General features: G+C 35.6%; 1 protein-coding gene across 1 annotated transcript in view; it reads left to right on the forward strand.

Moving 5' to 3' along the window:
* ryr2b (ryanodine receptor 2b (cardiac)) overlaps nt 1-13,669 on the forward strand; it is a gene marked incomplete in the record, with an annotated part of 81,019 nt that extends 67,350 nt beyond the window's left edge. The window contains 9 exon segments of the mRNA XM_036215605.1: nt 995-1,131; nt 1,777-1,837; nt 2,038-2,184; nt 2,256-2,390; nt 5,578-5,734; nt 5,892-5,956; nt 9,365-9,465; nt 12,512-12,563; nt 13,363-13,669. Of these exon segments, the coding sequence (XP_036071498.1) occupies nt 995-1,131; nt 1,777-1,837; nt 2,038-2,184; nt 2,256-2,390; nt 5,578-5,734; nt 5,892-5,956; nt 9,365-9,465; nt 12,512-12,563; nt 13,363-13,458 (951 nt within the window).
* Nucleotides 13,670-15,553: the final 1,884 nt, after the last annotated feature.

The following is a 15,553-nucleotide window of genomic DNA, read 5'->3' on the forward strand; positions in this document are numbered from 1 at the left end:
TGAAAGCAGAACATTGTTGGAGCTTCTCTGTTTGAGAATCCATGTAGGGCTGTATGGTTTTAACAATCTCATTATAATTTCACTAATAACTTTTGAACTGTATCAGAATCAACAAGGACTTCACTTTGCTATTGGAGTTTTATAGAAAAAAAAATACAAAAAAACAACTTGCATTTGATCGGATCAAAACCGGATTACATAATTAAGCAAAACAGTAAAAAAAAAGTAATTAAGTAGGGGAAGGATTATATAAGTTTGCCTCTTCACACCCTTTTTCAAGCAATAAATCAAACTACTGACTTTAGTTAACAATCACAAAAAAATTAATAAACCAAATGTGACATAAGTCTGTTTTGTTCTTGTTTGTTTGTTTTCTATTTACTAATTAACGCATTTCATTATTTCTGTAATGAGTTTGAAATAATTATGTGTTTTTTCCTGTATTTTTCATAATCTATGCTTGAATAAAAGTAATTAAAATAAAAAATATATGTAAATTATTAATGTATTTCTAAACAAATGTGTCTAAATTTTTAAACTGTGTTGACCCAAAATTGATTTTGAATCCAATTTAAATGAAGAAATAGAATAAAATCGGATTCAAATCAATTCAGGCTCTAGTAAATCGAATTATTTGAGATACAGTATCTCACAAAAGTGAGGACACCACATATATTTCTGCAGATATTTATTTATATCTATTTATGGGACAACAGAATTTTTGACTCAATGAAAAGTAGTCGGTGTAAAGTTTTTAAATCAATCCCACTTTTGTGAGATACTGTACATAAGCCCTCGTAGATGTAGGGCATAGGGGGGAAATAAAGCTTTAGCTTTACCAGAAAATATGTTTTCTGATTATTTTAGATCAATTTTTCAAATTTAACCTCAAACCTGAAACATTGATATTTTTCGTTGTACATTAGCACCATCTTCTTATCAATTATGCTGTTTGATGTTCTGAGAAAACGACGTTGTCTTCTTGTCCTGTCAGGTGATGGATAAGTACGGAGGCCTTTGTGGCTCTGAGAAGATCAGTGAACTTTTAGGTCTGGACAAGGCGGCTTTAGACTTCAGCTCTGATGGAAGAGACAGGACGAGGCTCAAAAGAGACGGCGCCTGGGCTGCTTTGTGAGAAATTCTAAAATCACTTAATGTGCTTTAAATGCAAAATACAAGAATTACTGACAAATAGGAAAATTAGACAAACAAATATTAACAATAAAACATGATATTAGTGTAATATGTTTGTTTTTCATTGCAATTGATGCTGTTTTGGCGGTGAACGTTTGTCACAAACTACCGTTCAGTTGCCAGCTTTCAGCGTTAGCAGTTGCTGCACAATTTGCTGCACTCGCATTAGCATACAGACAGCCTGGTATTGATATGAAAACAGCACCCAAATAAGGAAATCAATGCTGCCCTTTGTGTTGAGTGTTATTCCGTAGAGGAGAATGGAACTCCCGTCTAATATAGATTAACACTTTGGGCTTATTTACAGTTTCATCTTTTCATGTGGGCCTTGTCGTCACCCCCTCGAATTATTTGAGACAAAAATGTTCCACCCCTGTATAAAGAGTTTGTGTATGAAGATGTGAGCTTCCTAATGAGTGTCCAGACAAGAAAGGGTCCTAGAACATCATCTTGTACTTGAGGAGGAACAGGACATTCTGAGAAGATTTCACTCCTTTTTTGAAGAAAACACGCCGGCTCAAGGGTTTGTGCAGTGGACATTTTGACCTCATTTTCTAGGTTCTAATCCTCCTTTTATTTCAGGTACAGATCTATTGACGTGAAGTACCAAATCTGGAAACTAGGAGTGGTCTTCACTGACAGTGTGAGTTTGGTTTGTTCTGTTTTGGGATAATTGCACCATTTTCTGCAATTTATGACAACTCATAAAGTAGGATTAGTGTGGAAATTAGGAATAAATCCATTTTACGTCATGTTTTACTGTGAAACAAATATTGAAGTACTAATATCCTGTGACTGTATCTCATCTCAAGTACTCGTTTCTTTTTTTGTGCTCCCTGATAGTGCTTCTTATACTTGACCTGGTACATGCTGGTGTCATCTCTGGGTCATTACAACAACTTCTTTTTTGCTGCCCACCTTCTGGACATCGCAATGGGCTTCAAGACGCTTCGTACCATCCTTTCTTCCGTTACACACAACGGGAAACAGGCGAGTCCGCGCCTCACAACTGTGTTCTTTACACTTTTGCTGTTTTGTCTTAATTTTTGTTTCTCTGTCAGCTGGTCCTGACTGTGGGTCTGTTGGCAGTCGTTGTGTATCTCTACACTGTTGTCGCCTTCAACTTCTTCAGGAAGTTTTACAACAAGAGCGATGACATAGACGCTCAAGATATGAAGTGTAATGACATGCTTACTGTAAGTCAAATTTGCATACTGACACACTTTTACTCATTTCCTCCTATAATGTCTTCCTGTGTTTGTTTTTTTCCCAAAAGGAGGCCTCTCTTTTTTTTCAGCTTCAGATTGGAGGCGCTTTATTTTGACAGTGAACTCTAAAGGGAAAACTGTTTCCTGTTTTTCCTCTTTCTAATAGCTTCCATGAAATGATGGACACATGGATGAAAAAAAAAGAACATTTCCTGAAGCCTGTTTTTTTTGCTTGTCCATTCACAAAGTTAACAGCCAATATTGTGCAGTATTTGGATGTGAGTACTTCTGTCACTCACAAATGCAGGCGGATAGAATTTGAATAAACCCTGCCATTTAAGGAGGGATATTACATTAAATTCACAGTCACACGGTGAAACAAATGAATGTTTTTCTGTCATAAAAATCCCCCTTCTCGCTATTACTACAACACTCCAGCCCCTTTCGTAGTGTTCCCTCTGAAGCTACGTTCTCCACTTTCAATGAAAAAGTCTATGTAAACATAGAGCACAATTTTAAGTAAACACAAAAAACACGTAGGCTTTGTCCGAATTTCCCCCAACCCTTAAAACTATATAGTGAACTGGATTTTAGAAGTAATTCGGACACAATGGTCACTACTTTTTTTTTGTTTTTCTAAAAACAGGATATGACGTCACTGATTTGACAAAGTGAAAATCAAATAAAAACGAACGTTTCACGACGTTTATTTATGACTCCACTGTGTTCTGATGGTGAAAATGTGAATATTTTATTCAAATATTAAATTTAAACTTTTTTTTTGGTCGAAATTGTTCGACCGCAATGCATTGTGGTCTATATTCACTAATCAAGTGACCATCGATGTACGCTAGTTTTTCGTAAAGACTTCTGGGAAATTTTCCAGTGCACTCAATTTTGGAATTAGTAGATTCAGACACTAGAAAATGACAAACGCACTATATAGTGATTGGGGGAATCGGACACAGCCGTAGTCAATGGCTATTGAACAAACATTGAAAGTTAAATCAAACTTTGACCAATCAGAGACTCTGATTTGTTAGTGACGTATGGATGAATTGGATACCATTTCATCAAGGAAATGACAACTGTTTGAAACTTGTGGAATTATATGACATCACGTCTTTCATATTTTGGAATGAAGAAAAGGCCTAAACAAGATTTACAATTTTTGCGCTGCTTTGACTTTCACACCAACTGTAGGTGGCGGACATTTGTTAGTAAACACTGTAGGGGTGTGTAATTTTTTTCAATTCAATTCAGTTTTATTTATAGATCCCAGTATCTCAATGCAATTATCTCAGTACAAAGACATAAAGTCAGTCATAAAATATGAACAATTGCTGGTTGCTAAACTAAACTAAGGTAATCTGGCAAACCTGCCCTTAGAGCCTCCTTCTCTGTGAGGAAAAACTCTCAAAAAATTAAACAATTTGGGGAAAAATTTGGGAAAAAATGAGAAATCTCAGGCAAGAGTCTGGTGATATGGTACGTCTCATACATATCGAGATATGTATCACGATACACGTCTCACGATACACGTCTCACGATACATATCTGGATATGTCCTAAGACTGTACCAGAACACTATTACACTATTATTTTAAAGAGTATGACTTGAATATTAATACACCTTTTTTTATTATTAAAATGGTAAAATTTCACTTTATTTAATGATCACATCATCAAACCCTGCAAATATTTTTCAGTATAAGAAAATACATAAACATAATGAATCTGAAAAGTATGATTGAGAAGATAAAGGGCTGTTTATTTCCAACATTGCTGAATGTAGCTCTTCTAGTAGGGTGTGTATTGGTCAGAGTTTGGCGATACATATCTCACAATACGATACATATCACTGAACATTCAACACAAGCTGGTTCTCACAAGATCTTGTTGTTGTTTTGGTTGCATTGTAGAGCAGCTCAAAGAGGCTGCCAACTAGCAGTCAGGGGTTTAAATGTATGTTACATCTGCTGCTGCACCTTTTCAACAATTCTGCTCACCTGGCAGGTGGAGCGAATGATCTTAGTTAGCATCTGTCAGGTAGTTAAGACAGAGGAGGTCTCACCAAGGGTTTTACTGCGAGTTGTTTTAGTATGTTTTGTTCTTTTTTAGTCTTACACTGCTGGGTTTTGTTATTTTAGTTTGGAACTCGGTAGTCTTGATTTGCTGGCTTTGTTTATTTGTTTTCTTTAGGTAGATTTGAGTTAGGCAGCCTTTAGCAGGGAGCTGCTGACGGTCAACATGGTGGCTCATCAGTGTCCCTGATGGTTCCAATTCCTTTATTTTGTTTTTTTTTTCTTGGACCAGCATACTAATTACTTAATTTTTTTAATTTAATTTCAGGACACATCATCTCCTTTATTCAATAATAGTGTTCGTTTCCTGATTGATGTCCAGTTTTTATGTTGTTGTCCCCTTTCATATTTATTCCCCCAGACCTGAGCCAGATTTGCCAATTGGGGACGTAACAATGTAAAAATCAAAACTAAGATGCTGAATAATTATGAATAATTAATTAAATATAGTCTTGTCAGCATTTTAAAGTAAATTAAAAAAAGGAAATATCACTAAATCAATTTGTTTTTACCCTTAGTAAATAGTAGCAAAAGGAAGAGAAGAAGAAGCCCCTTCCTGCTTGTCCAGTGTGAACACCGGTGTGAACGTAGCTTCTGGCCTTTAGAGCAGCCTGTTCTGCAGCAGCCTAATATTTCATTTCGCCGCTGATGCGCCAGTCTCAGAGGTGAACCAGAGGTGGAGTGGACGCACTATGAAAGGGGTCAAACACATCTGAGTGATGCTGCCGAGACAGATGATGCCTCCATCAGAGACGAAGCCGACGTGTTGAAGATTGTTGAGGGCTTAAACAAGTCATCGGTGGGGAAGAATATCTCGGTGAAGAGATGTGGAAATAAAATAAAAAAGCTTCCAAACACAGAAATCATCAAAATTCATTACTTATACCCTGGCTGTTTCTCCAGCTTGAATACTCATCATACAGTGTCAGTACTAGACAATACTACAGTGTTGGAATAAAAAAAAAAAAAAAAACTTCCACTCTTCCCCCGCTTTTCAAACTTTTTGGTGGTAAAGTTTTGAGCAAAAAATAAACCCTCCTGCTCAAATTAAAAGCATATCCCCCTTAAATATATATTTTTTACTCTCCTAGTGCTACATGTTCCACATGTATGTGGGAGTCCGTGCAGGGGGGGGCATCGGCGATGAAATCGAGGATCCTGCTGGAGATGAGTTCGAGGTGGAACGAATCATCTTTGACATCACTTTTTTCTTCTTTGTGATTGTCATCCTCCTGGCCATCATCCAGGGTGAGTCACAGCGAATTCCTTACACTGTTTAGTGGGAAGACATTCCCGTGTACATCATGTTTGTACCGAAACACAAGCTGCGTACCTCTTCAATTCTCTGAATCCTCAAATGTAAAAGCCTGCCAAGAGAAGTGAACTCATCCGCTTACTCCTGCAGGCTTAATAATTGATGCCTTTGGAGAGCTCCGAGACCAACAGGAACAGGTGAAGGAGGATATGGAGGTAAGATCTGACATCCGATTATGTTCTGGTGAAAGCACTGACCTTTATACACAGATAAACATAACATTTACTCAATAACGAACTTCAAATGACTTACTTTTTACACATTTACACATAAAAAAACATGTGTCATAGTAGCTCTTGGATGAATTAAAAATAATTTGGTATATTTAAAATAGTAGGGCACCGTTCCATTATTATCTTGCTTTCCGGAGTATAAGTCGCAAGAACTGAAAAATTTATAATAAAAGAGAAAAAAATATATATCTAGTTTGAGTCGCAGAAGGTAATTTATATTTACATAAAATGTATTGCCCTATGCTTGTCCAAAAATGTGTGCATAAACTAGACCAGGGGATGCAACCAAAAGCTCTGGAACCATTTGTCACTCTTTTAACCCTGTGTTGCTTTAAAAAAATGGAAATAACCGAAAACGTCAATAGATCCTAAAATAGCTAAAAAATGTGTTTAGATTGCTAAAATGTTAGCTTAACTCAAAATTAGGCCAAAAATCTTCAGGAGTTGCCAAATTAGCCAAAAAAGCTATCACGTTATTAATATGTTAGCCTAACTCAAAAATAGCCCAAAAATCCTCAGTAGTTGCCAAATTAGCCAAAAAAGCTAACTTGTTAGTAATATGATACCTTGACTCAAAAATAGCCCGAAAAACCTTGGTAGTTGCCATTTTAGCCAACAAAGCTAACACGTTGCTAATCCGGTAGTTTAACCCATTTGTCACTCTTTTAACCCTGTTTTGCTTTAAAAAAATGCACAAAGTTTAAAATAAAAAGTGAGTTAACATTTTTTTATTTTAATTAATTAAGTTAAGTCTTTTATATTTAGATTTTTAGAAAGTCTGACAACTGAAAAATGATGGTAAAATATTTAAATCTGTGATTTTTTTGTTGTTGTTTCTTCATACTAAATTTGTATTATGTTCAGATTTTTTTTAACATTGAAATTTTAGCAAAATTCAAATGAAAAAAAGGAGAAAAGCTCAACGAAATATTATAGAAAATGCTATGTTTGTCTTTCTTTAGGGGCTTTACACATGGTGTATTTTATTTTGAAAGGAACTTACATGTGTTAAAAGTAAATTAAGTTAAAATGATTACATTTAGAAACATAAAATAACTTATTAAATTAATGTAATATTTAAAAGTTTAATTTTGTAAATAAATGACTTAAAGGCCACAAAAACATAAATAAAATGTATTTTCTAAACATTGAGGTGAGACTTTTTGGTTCTTTTTGGTTACTAAGAAAATGGTCCAAATGGCTCTTTTAGCTCTAAAGGTTACCGACCTCTGAACTAGACGCTCCCGTCACATGTGGGAGGAGCTACTGTCAAGTTTTTTTTAGCCCTATTGCTGCTTGGAATCATTGACTGAGGTTTATTTAGTTTGAAGGGTTCTGTAAGTGCGCCTCTATATGTTTTCATTTATTTATTTATTTATTTATTTATTTGTCTTTAGCAAAAGCTAGCATCTGAATGATGCCGCTTTCAGCGGTACTTCCATCTCTGTGTAACCCCGTTTCACAACTTGAGGTCTTGCCTTTTGTTTAAGGAAGGAAAAACTGAAAACAAGTATAATATTGTCTCAATGCAAATGAGAAAAATATAAAGTTTGCAAGGAGAACAATCAGATTCTCCGTGACTATTTCTGAATTACTTCCTTACTCATTACATAGTGCACTTAATAGTGCGTTCGCCATTTTGTTTGGATGAATCTACAAAAATGGAGGACCTCTGAAAATTTCCAGAAGTCTTTATAAAAAACTAGAGTCCATCGATGGTCACTAGATTAGCAAATCTAGACCACAATGCATTGCTGCTGAACAATTTTGAACAAAAAAAAAGTGTTTAAATGTAATATTTGAATAAACCGTCCACATTCTCACCATCAGAACACAGTGGAGTCATAAATAAACATCATGAAACGTTCGTTTTTATTTGATTTTCACCTCGTGAAATCAGTGATGTCATAAACGAAAAACGAAAGAAAAGTAGTGAGCATCGTGTCCGAATTACCTTTAAAATCCAGTTCACTTTATAGTCCTCCACTATATAGTTTTTTAGTAGTTAGATATTAGGATGGGAATAGCCTATGTTTGTTTTAGACACTTCTTCTTCTTCTTAGTTGCTGTAGAAATACTGATACACACCTACAGCGCCCTCTAGCTGTTAGTGGAACAACCACTATAAGGCAACCTGAAAATAACAAACAAATATGAGCCTATTTGTGTTTACTGAGTATAAGTCGCACCTCCTGGACAAACTACGGCAAAAAACAACTTAAACAATATGGTTTCATAAATAGTTGATGTTTAAAATGTAGTTGATCATCAATCATTAATTCATGTTTTATACTCCTTTACATATTTGCCATAAAAAGATGCACAAATCCTCCTGAAAGCTGGTATGAATCCAGATATTCAGTGAAGTTTTGTTCTTCTTAAGCCTTTCAGCAAAAAGCAAATAGGAACAACCTTTCCAAGTAAAATATTCTGCCTTTTTCTAAGATAAAAGACAGAGGCGGTACTCAGGAACCGCTGCAGTTTTTAGTAGTAATTACCCATCACGCCCAAAGGTGCTGGCAAAGGCAGACAAATAATCGACAGGCAGTGCTTGGAAACAGCCTTAAAGACAAAAAAAGAAAGAATATCTAGTATAGCTGTTAGAGGAAGTCTTAAAACAGGCAGCCGGGATATAAAATCCTGCATTCACAGAAAAAACAATAACAAAAGAAAAAAAAAGGAGCTCCACAGTGACTCAGTGGACTGGAAAACAAATGCAAAGGAATTCAAGCTTAAGCAAAACGCTTCACAGACTGCAGGAAGCCCAAGAGAACAGAAACAGTCAGAGACTGTCGCGTGTTAAAAGAGCTACATATTATTTTAATGTAATATCTGATTAGATCCTTTTTTCCCCTCACAAAAATAAATATTATACACACATGTTCACAATGTGAATCCTAAAAGTGACATGGTCCCATAAGTTGTGTTTATTATTCTGTCCATATTTTAAATACTGCCAGCCTTTTATTCCACTGTACTGTACGATGATAAATGAGATTCAGACGCTACTTTCATGCTCCCATAATTTACCGGTCTAAGTACAAATGACCTAAAACACGGATTACATTCAAATCCAAACAAACATTTTATCGCTGCTTGTTTCCTGTTCATTTATCGTCACAGAGACATGGGCAAAGCTATTTAGATTGTTAAATAACCCGAGAAATTGCAACAGCTGAGAAAAAAAAAGGAAAAAAAGGCATCAGGAAAAAAACCTCAGATATTCAAGCAGCAGAACATCATGTTTATAGGTCTGCTGGGATTCTTCCTGTTTTATTCTTTTGTATCTGTTGAACAAATTATTATTCCTAATAAAATCTGTCTTTGCAGACAAAGTGCTTCATATGTGGAATAGGAAATGAATATTTTGATGCCGTCCCTCATGGATTCGAGACTCACACTCTGCAGGAGCACAACTTGGCCAACTATCTGTGAGTTGACTCACCTTTGATATGTTTCACTTTTCTAAATGTAAAAACGAACTAAATTCTTCATACTTATAATTAAATTAACCAGAACTGTCAAAAATTGCAGTTTTGTTTTTAATAAATAACATTTGTGTTATTTTGTTTGTTTAATTTAACTGTTTTATGACCACAAATGTGATTTTTCTGTACTTATTTTGTGGCTACATTTTTTTTATCTTGTCATCAGATTGGAAAAGTAAAGTAGTTTGAGGTATTAAAAACATTCACATAAGAACCAGACTTAAATGAAGTAATTTTTAGGATAACACATTCTTATTATCTATAAAACACATTAAAGTGTCAAATTCATGACATCAACTCAGTTTTTTATTAACTTTCTTTTCTTTTTGATAATGCTTTATTTTACAGTACAGTACTTACATGTATTCAGTATTCACATGGTACTTTGTTGTGCCCACGTTGTACTTACAGAGTATTTACATGGTACTTTTATTGGTCCTACTGGGCACTTAAATGGTACTTGCTAAGTATTTACATGAAACTATTTTGGTTCATCCTCATGTGGCACCTACTGGGTTTTTATATCATACCTACTGTGTATTTATGATGTGCTTTCTGGATTTATACCAAGTAATACTCATCTGAACATACCCAGCATCTATTACTGCAAGTACCATGTAGTAGAGTGGAAATAGGGCCGATTTTCTTTTACAGTCCAGTTCCATTGTACTTAAGAGGTAGTCTCTGTGTAACTACTATCTACTTTTAAATACTAAGTACCACGCTCTTGAACGCATGTCGGATGTGAATGTAGCATCAGACTTGTTTCACTTTCAGTCCTATGTATTGTGCTCATGTGAATGTATGGGTCAACATGTGAGATCTATGTGTTCTATAGAAGACTACGCAAAAAAATATGTTGCTGTTGGAGTTCAAACTGGCTTCAATACTTGTGTTTTAAAAATACTAACACTTAAATTCATTGCATAACCCATGAGAAGCGAACCCATGTTTGTGTTTCAGTATTCTTGCAATGTTTTTTAAATATACATGTCAACAATTTTAATAATAGTAATAACTAGAAAAGTTGCATTACTTGCGATAATGCTAGTTTGAATGCTTTTTTGCTGAATGTTGTTGCTCAAGATGCTAAAGCTATTTGCTGTAATTGCTGAAGAAATGTACTGTAATTGCTAATGAGAGTTGCTGAGAAGGCTAAAGCTGTTTGCATAATGCTAAAGTTGCTGAAAGACTTAAAGTTGCACAAATCGCAGAATGTGAACAAATAATTTGAAGAATATCTTGAAAAGTTGAAAATATTGCAAGCAATGTAAAAATGCGTAAAAAGAATGAACTAGGAAATAACCCAAAACCACAATAGATCCTAAAATACCTAAAAATGTTTTTAGATTGCTAAAATGTTAGCTTAACTCAAAATTAGCACCAACATCCTCAGTAGTTGCCAAATTAGCCAAAAAAGCTTACAACTGGTAATATGTTAGCTTAACTCAAAATTAGCCCCAAAATCCTCAGTAGATGCCAAATTAGCTATAAAAGCTAACACGTTGCTAATTTGTTAGCTTAACTCAAAATTAGCCCAAAATTCCCCATACTAGCCATACTAGCGGGCTGCACGGTGGCGCAAGTGGTTAGCGCTCTCGCCTCACAGCGAGAAGGCCCCGGTTCGAATCCCGGCTGGGACCTTTCTGTGTGGAGTTTGCATGTTCTCCCCGTGCATGCGTGGGTTTTCACCGGGGACTCCGGCTTCCTCCCACCGTCCAAAAACATGCTTCATAGGTTCATTGGTGACTCTAAATTGCCCCTAGGTGTGAATGGGTGTGTGATTGAGGCCCTGCGGCGGACTGGCGACCTGTCCAGGGTGTACCCCGCCTTCGCCCTTCAGTAGCCGGGATAGGCTCCGGCACCCCCGCGACCCCGAAAGGGAAGAAGCGGTCAAGAAGATGGATGGATGGATGGATGGAGCCATACTAGCCAAAAAAGCTAACACATTGCTAAATCGATAGTTTATCTCAAAATTAGCCCAAAAAACATCAGTAGTTGCCAACTTAGCCAAAAAAGCTAGCACGTTGCTCATATGTTAGCTTAACACAAAAATAGCCAAAAGACGTTAGTAGTTGCCAAATTAGCCAAAAAAAGCTAACACATTGCTAATATGTTAGCTTAACTCAAAATTAGCCCAGAAATTCTCAATAGTTGCCAAATTAGCCAAAAAAGCGAACACGTTTCTAATATGTTAGCTTAGCTTAACTCAAAATTAGCCCAAAAATCCTCAGTAGTTGCCATATTAGCCAAAAAAGCTAACACATTGCTAAGATGTTAGCTTAACTCAAAATTAGCCCAAAAATCCTCAGTAGTTGCCATATTAGCCAAAAAAGCTAACACGTTGCTAATCCGATAGCTTAACTCGAAATTAGCCCAAAAAACCTCAGTAGTTGCGATATTAGCCAAAAAAGCTAAAACGCTGCTAATCCGATAGCTTAACTCGTAATTACCCCAAAAAACCTCAGTAGATGCCAAATTAGCCAAAAAAGCTAACAATAGGTAATATGTTAGCTTAACTCAAAATTAGCCCCAAAATACTCAGTAGATGCCAAATTAGCTATAAAAGCTAACACGTTGCTAATTTGTTAGCTTAACTCAAAATTAGCCCCAAAATACTCAGTAGATGCCAAATTAGCTATAAAAGCTAAAATGTTGCTAATCCGATAGCTTAACTCGAAATTAGCCCAAAAATGCTCAGTAGTTGCCATATTAGCCAAAAAAAGCTAACACATTGCTAAGATGTTAGCTTAACTCAAAATTAGTCCAAAAATCCTCAGTAGTTGCCATATTAGCCAAAAAAGCTAACACGTTGCTAATATGTTAGCTTAACACAAAATTAGCCCAAAAATGCTCAGTAGTTGCCAAAATAGCCAAAAAAGCTAACACATTGCTAAAATGTTAGCTTAACTGAGAATTAGCCCAAAAATGCTCAGTACTTGCCATATTAATAATGGTGGTGAATATTCTGTCTTCTGTGTCTTTGCAGGTTTTTTCTAATGTATCTCATTAACAAGGATGAAACCGAGCACACTGGGCAGGTATGACCTCATTATTCCCTAATAGCTCATGGTCCAATCAACTGCGGCTCGAGAAGGCACTTAGAAAACAAATTTTACTCTCTGAAATATCACATCCCTAAATAAATTCATTTACGACTCCCCCACCTCAATGTTCCAGTGACCTATCAGTTCTAGCATTTACCACGATAATGACAGAGCTGCAGCCTAACTTTTTCAAGTGGGTACAATTTGCATTCCCATGGCCTCTCTGAAGCCATGTCACTCCAGCCACACATGTAATGATAGTACTGCATACCTAACACCACTTTATCATTACAGGCTTTTCTTAGGCTTAAATAACTAAAACATTAAATGTGTACATTTAGATGTCAGAGTTCAGGTTTCCATTTCACACATATTTTCATTAATGTCTTATTTTTTCCTGCTGTTTGTAATACTTGTTTTACAAGGAAAATGTGAAATTTTGCATCACATTTTCTTAGGCAAATGTTCATTTTTATATCTCATAGACTTTGTACACATTTGTACACTTTGTACACTCATAGACTCCAATGAAAAAAATGTGTTTTTGGTGAAATTATAAGTGATGACTTTGGTGATATTCCTAAATTGAACTGAGTATTGGGATTTATTCCTCAATATATTATATATTTTTTCAAAATCTGATTAAAGATATAGCCAAAGTATTACACACAGTAAATAATAAAAATGAATATTTCAGTTAACCCTACATTACAGATCCCATCATTTTATTATCAGTGACTGTGTTTACATCTGATGTGACTTTGAGATCAATCCAGCCTGTTGACTTTGGCAGGAATCGTATGTGTGGAAGATGTACCAGGAGCGTTGCTGGGAATTCTTTCCTGTGGGAGACTGTTTCCGTAAGCAATACGAGGATCAACTGGGATGAAGGGCAATCTCAAATGTCAAAAGTCCGTGTAAATTTGACTTATACTGAAGCTTCAACGTTTGTTGTCTTTGAAATCAGGAAATCAGCGAATCACGTTACATTTGTGCTACTAACACTGCACCGACGCTTGGTTTTTGGAGTGTGTTTGTTTCGCTTTGAGGATCACAGTTCATTTACTTAAAGAATAAAAATAACTTGTCAATTTTCTGAATCCTAGTGTTTTATTTTAGTTGGAAGGGGATAAAAAGATAAAACTGTCCTATTTTAATTTTCCCATGTGTGTAATGTGGCCTTATTATTCAAAATCAGATGATCTAAGTCAGGGGTCGGCAACCTTTAACAGTAGAAGAACTACTGATCAAAACCTAGTAGGAGCCGTAGAGTCTTACTTTAGCCTTTCAGAAATTTGGATTTGCGTTCATGACCTTCTTTGTTTTTAATAAATGTGAATCATTTTAAATATTTTTGGCACGAACAAAAGCAAAAATATAGAAAGAAAATAGCATGTCTCAAAATGTTCTCTTTTTCTGACCCTAGATATAGTTGTTAATGAAAATCTCAGTAGATCAGCAGTTTGAATGAATGAAATGGTTTATTTCAGGCAATAATACATAAAATAACATCACATAATAAATCGCGAGTAGATCACTTGAAATGGAGTGGAAGGAAGCAAACTTATATAATCCCACCCCGACTCGACCATACCATAAATTACATAAATTATCAGTATCCGGTTCAGGACTTAATATCAAATATTAATAGTCGGCTAACGCTGTTTTGAACTCTACCAAATCAGCTTCAAAAGGTTTCTTCGGTGCCATGTTCAACTCTCCTCGTTAGTTGAGGAGAGCTGGAGACACACGAGAAAATCCAGTTTATTTTCAAAATATAACCAATTTCTACCATAAAACACAGCGATTGACAAATGCGATTGACAACACACACAGATCAGCGTAGAGGGCCGACTCCAGAACGAGGGGCAGGGCTAGGTTTTGGGCATAAAAAAAACAACAAGAGAGAGGCATAGAGCAATTCTTCTCAGCAGAAACATGGGGTAATATTTTTAGGTTATTAATTTACCCATGACGGCAAAAACATGGAGTGAATTGTAGGAGAAAGCGGACGCTGTGTGCACACCGCTTCCCTGTCCAGTGTGAACCTAGCGTTAGACGCCATCATCCAGATCACGTTCAAAATCACCTTTCTTCTCCGTTCTGATGATCAGTTTGAACTTGTCCTAAATGCTATAAAATGCTGCCATATGATTGGCTGATTAAAAATTTGTGTTAACGAACATCAGTGCTTAATAAAGTGGCCAGTGTGTGAATTAATCCAAAATCTGCTTTTGTTACACTAATTAAAATGTCCAGACATTGATTTTAACCTCATGGTGACTAGTAGCATTAGAGTCATTTAAATATTAAAGCTAATTTGGTTTGGATAATCCCATCCATGTACACACTAAGCCTCTTTCAATCTGCCCCAGGAGTCATGAAAACTTTACAAACATCCTTATAAAACATCTTAAAGTGTTTGAGTAAATCCCTTCTCTATAGCCGTTTCTTAAATATCCTTATGAGTTGGTTTTATTATTTTATGTGCATTAAATGCATAATCCTAAAGTCCAACTAGAAAGGATTATATTCTTCCTAAAATTAGGACTTTAGAAATTGGTTAGAAAAAAAAAGGTTAAAACAAAAAAAGCAGAAATCAAGCACTTCATACTTTAAAAATAAATAACCTTGGAGCCTTTTTACAGTCAAAATTTAAATAATACACTTTCATTTTCCTGAACTCTATTGTTTAAAAAAATGATTTGTTGAAAAATTTGTCATTTAAATTGATTTCTCCAATAGTCTTGGTTGCCTTATAGGTGATCAGCTGCAACATTAGTATCTTAACTGAAGTAGAAAGATGGGAAAATAAGGAAAAAAAAGGTCTTTCATCAAAAACCATTTTTATTTTTCAATTTATCTCCTTCTGAGTTCCTACAAAAATCAATCACTTTTCCCTCATCAAACCCACTGATACCATCTCTTCTTTTGAAATTCTTTTACAGTCCAGCAGAAGTCGTAGCGTGCCGTTTCAGAAGTAA

This window comes from Oryzias melastigma, linkage group LG15, assembly GCF_002922805.2.
Source record: "Oryzias melastigma strain HK-1 linkage group LG15, ASM292280v2, whole genome shotgun sequence".
Taxonomy (NCBI): domain Eukaryota; kingdom Metazoa; phylum Chordata; class Actinopteri; order Beloniformes; family Adrianichthyidae; genus Oryzias; species Oryzias melastigma.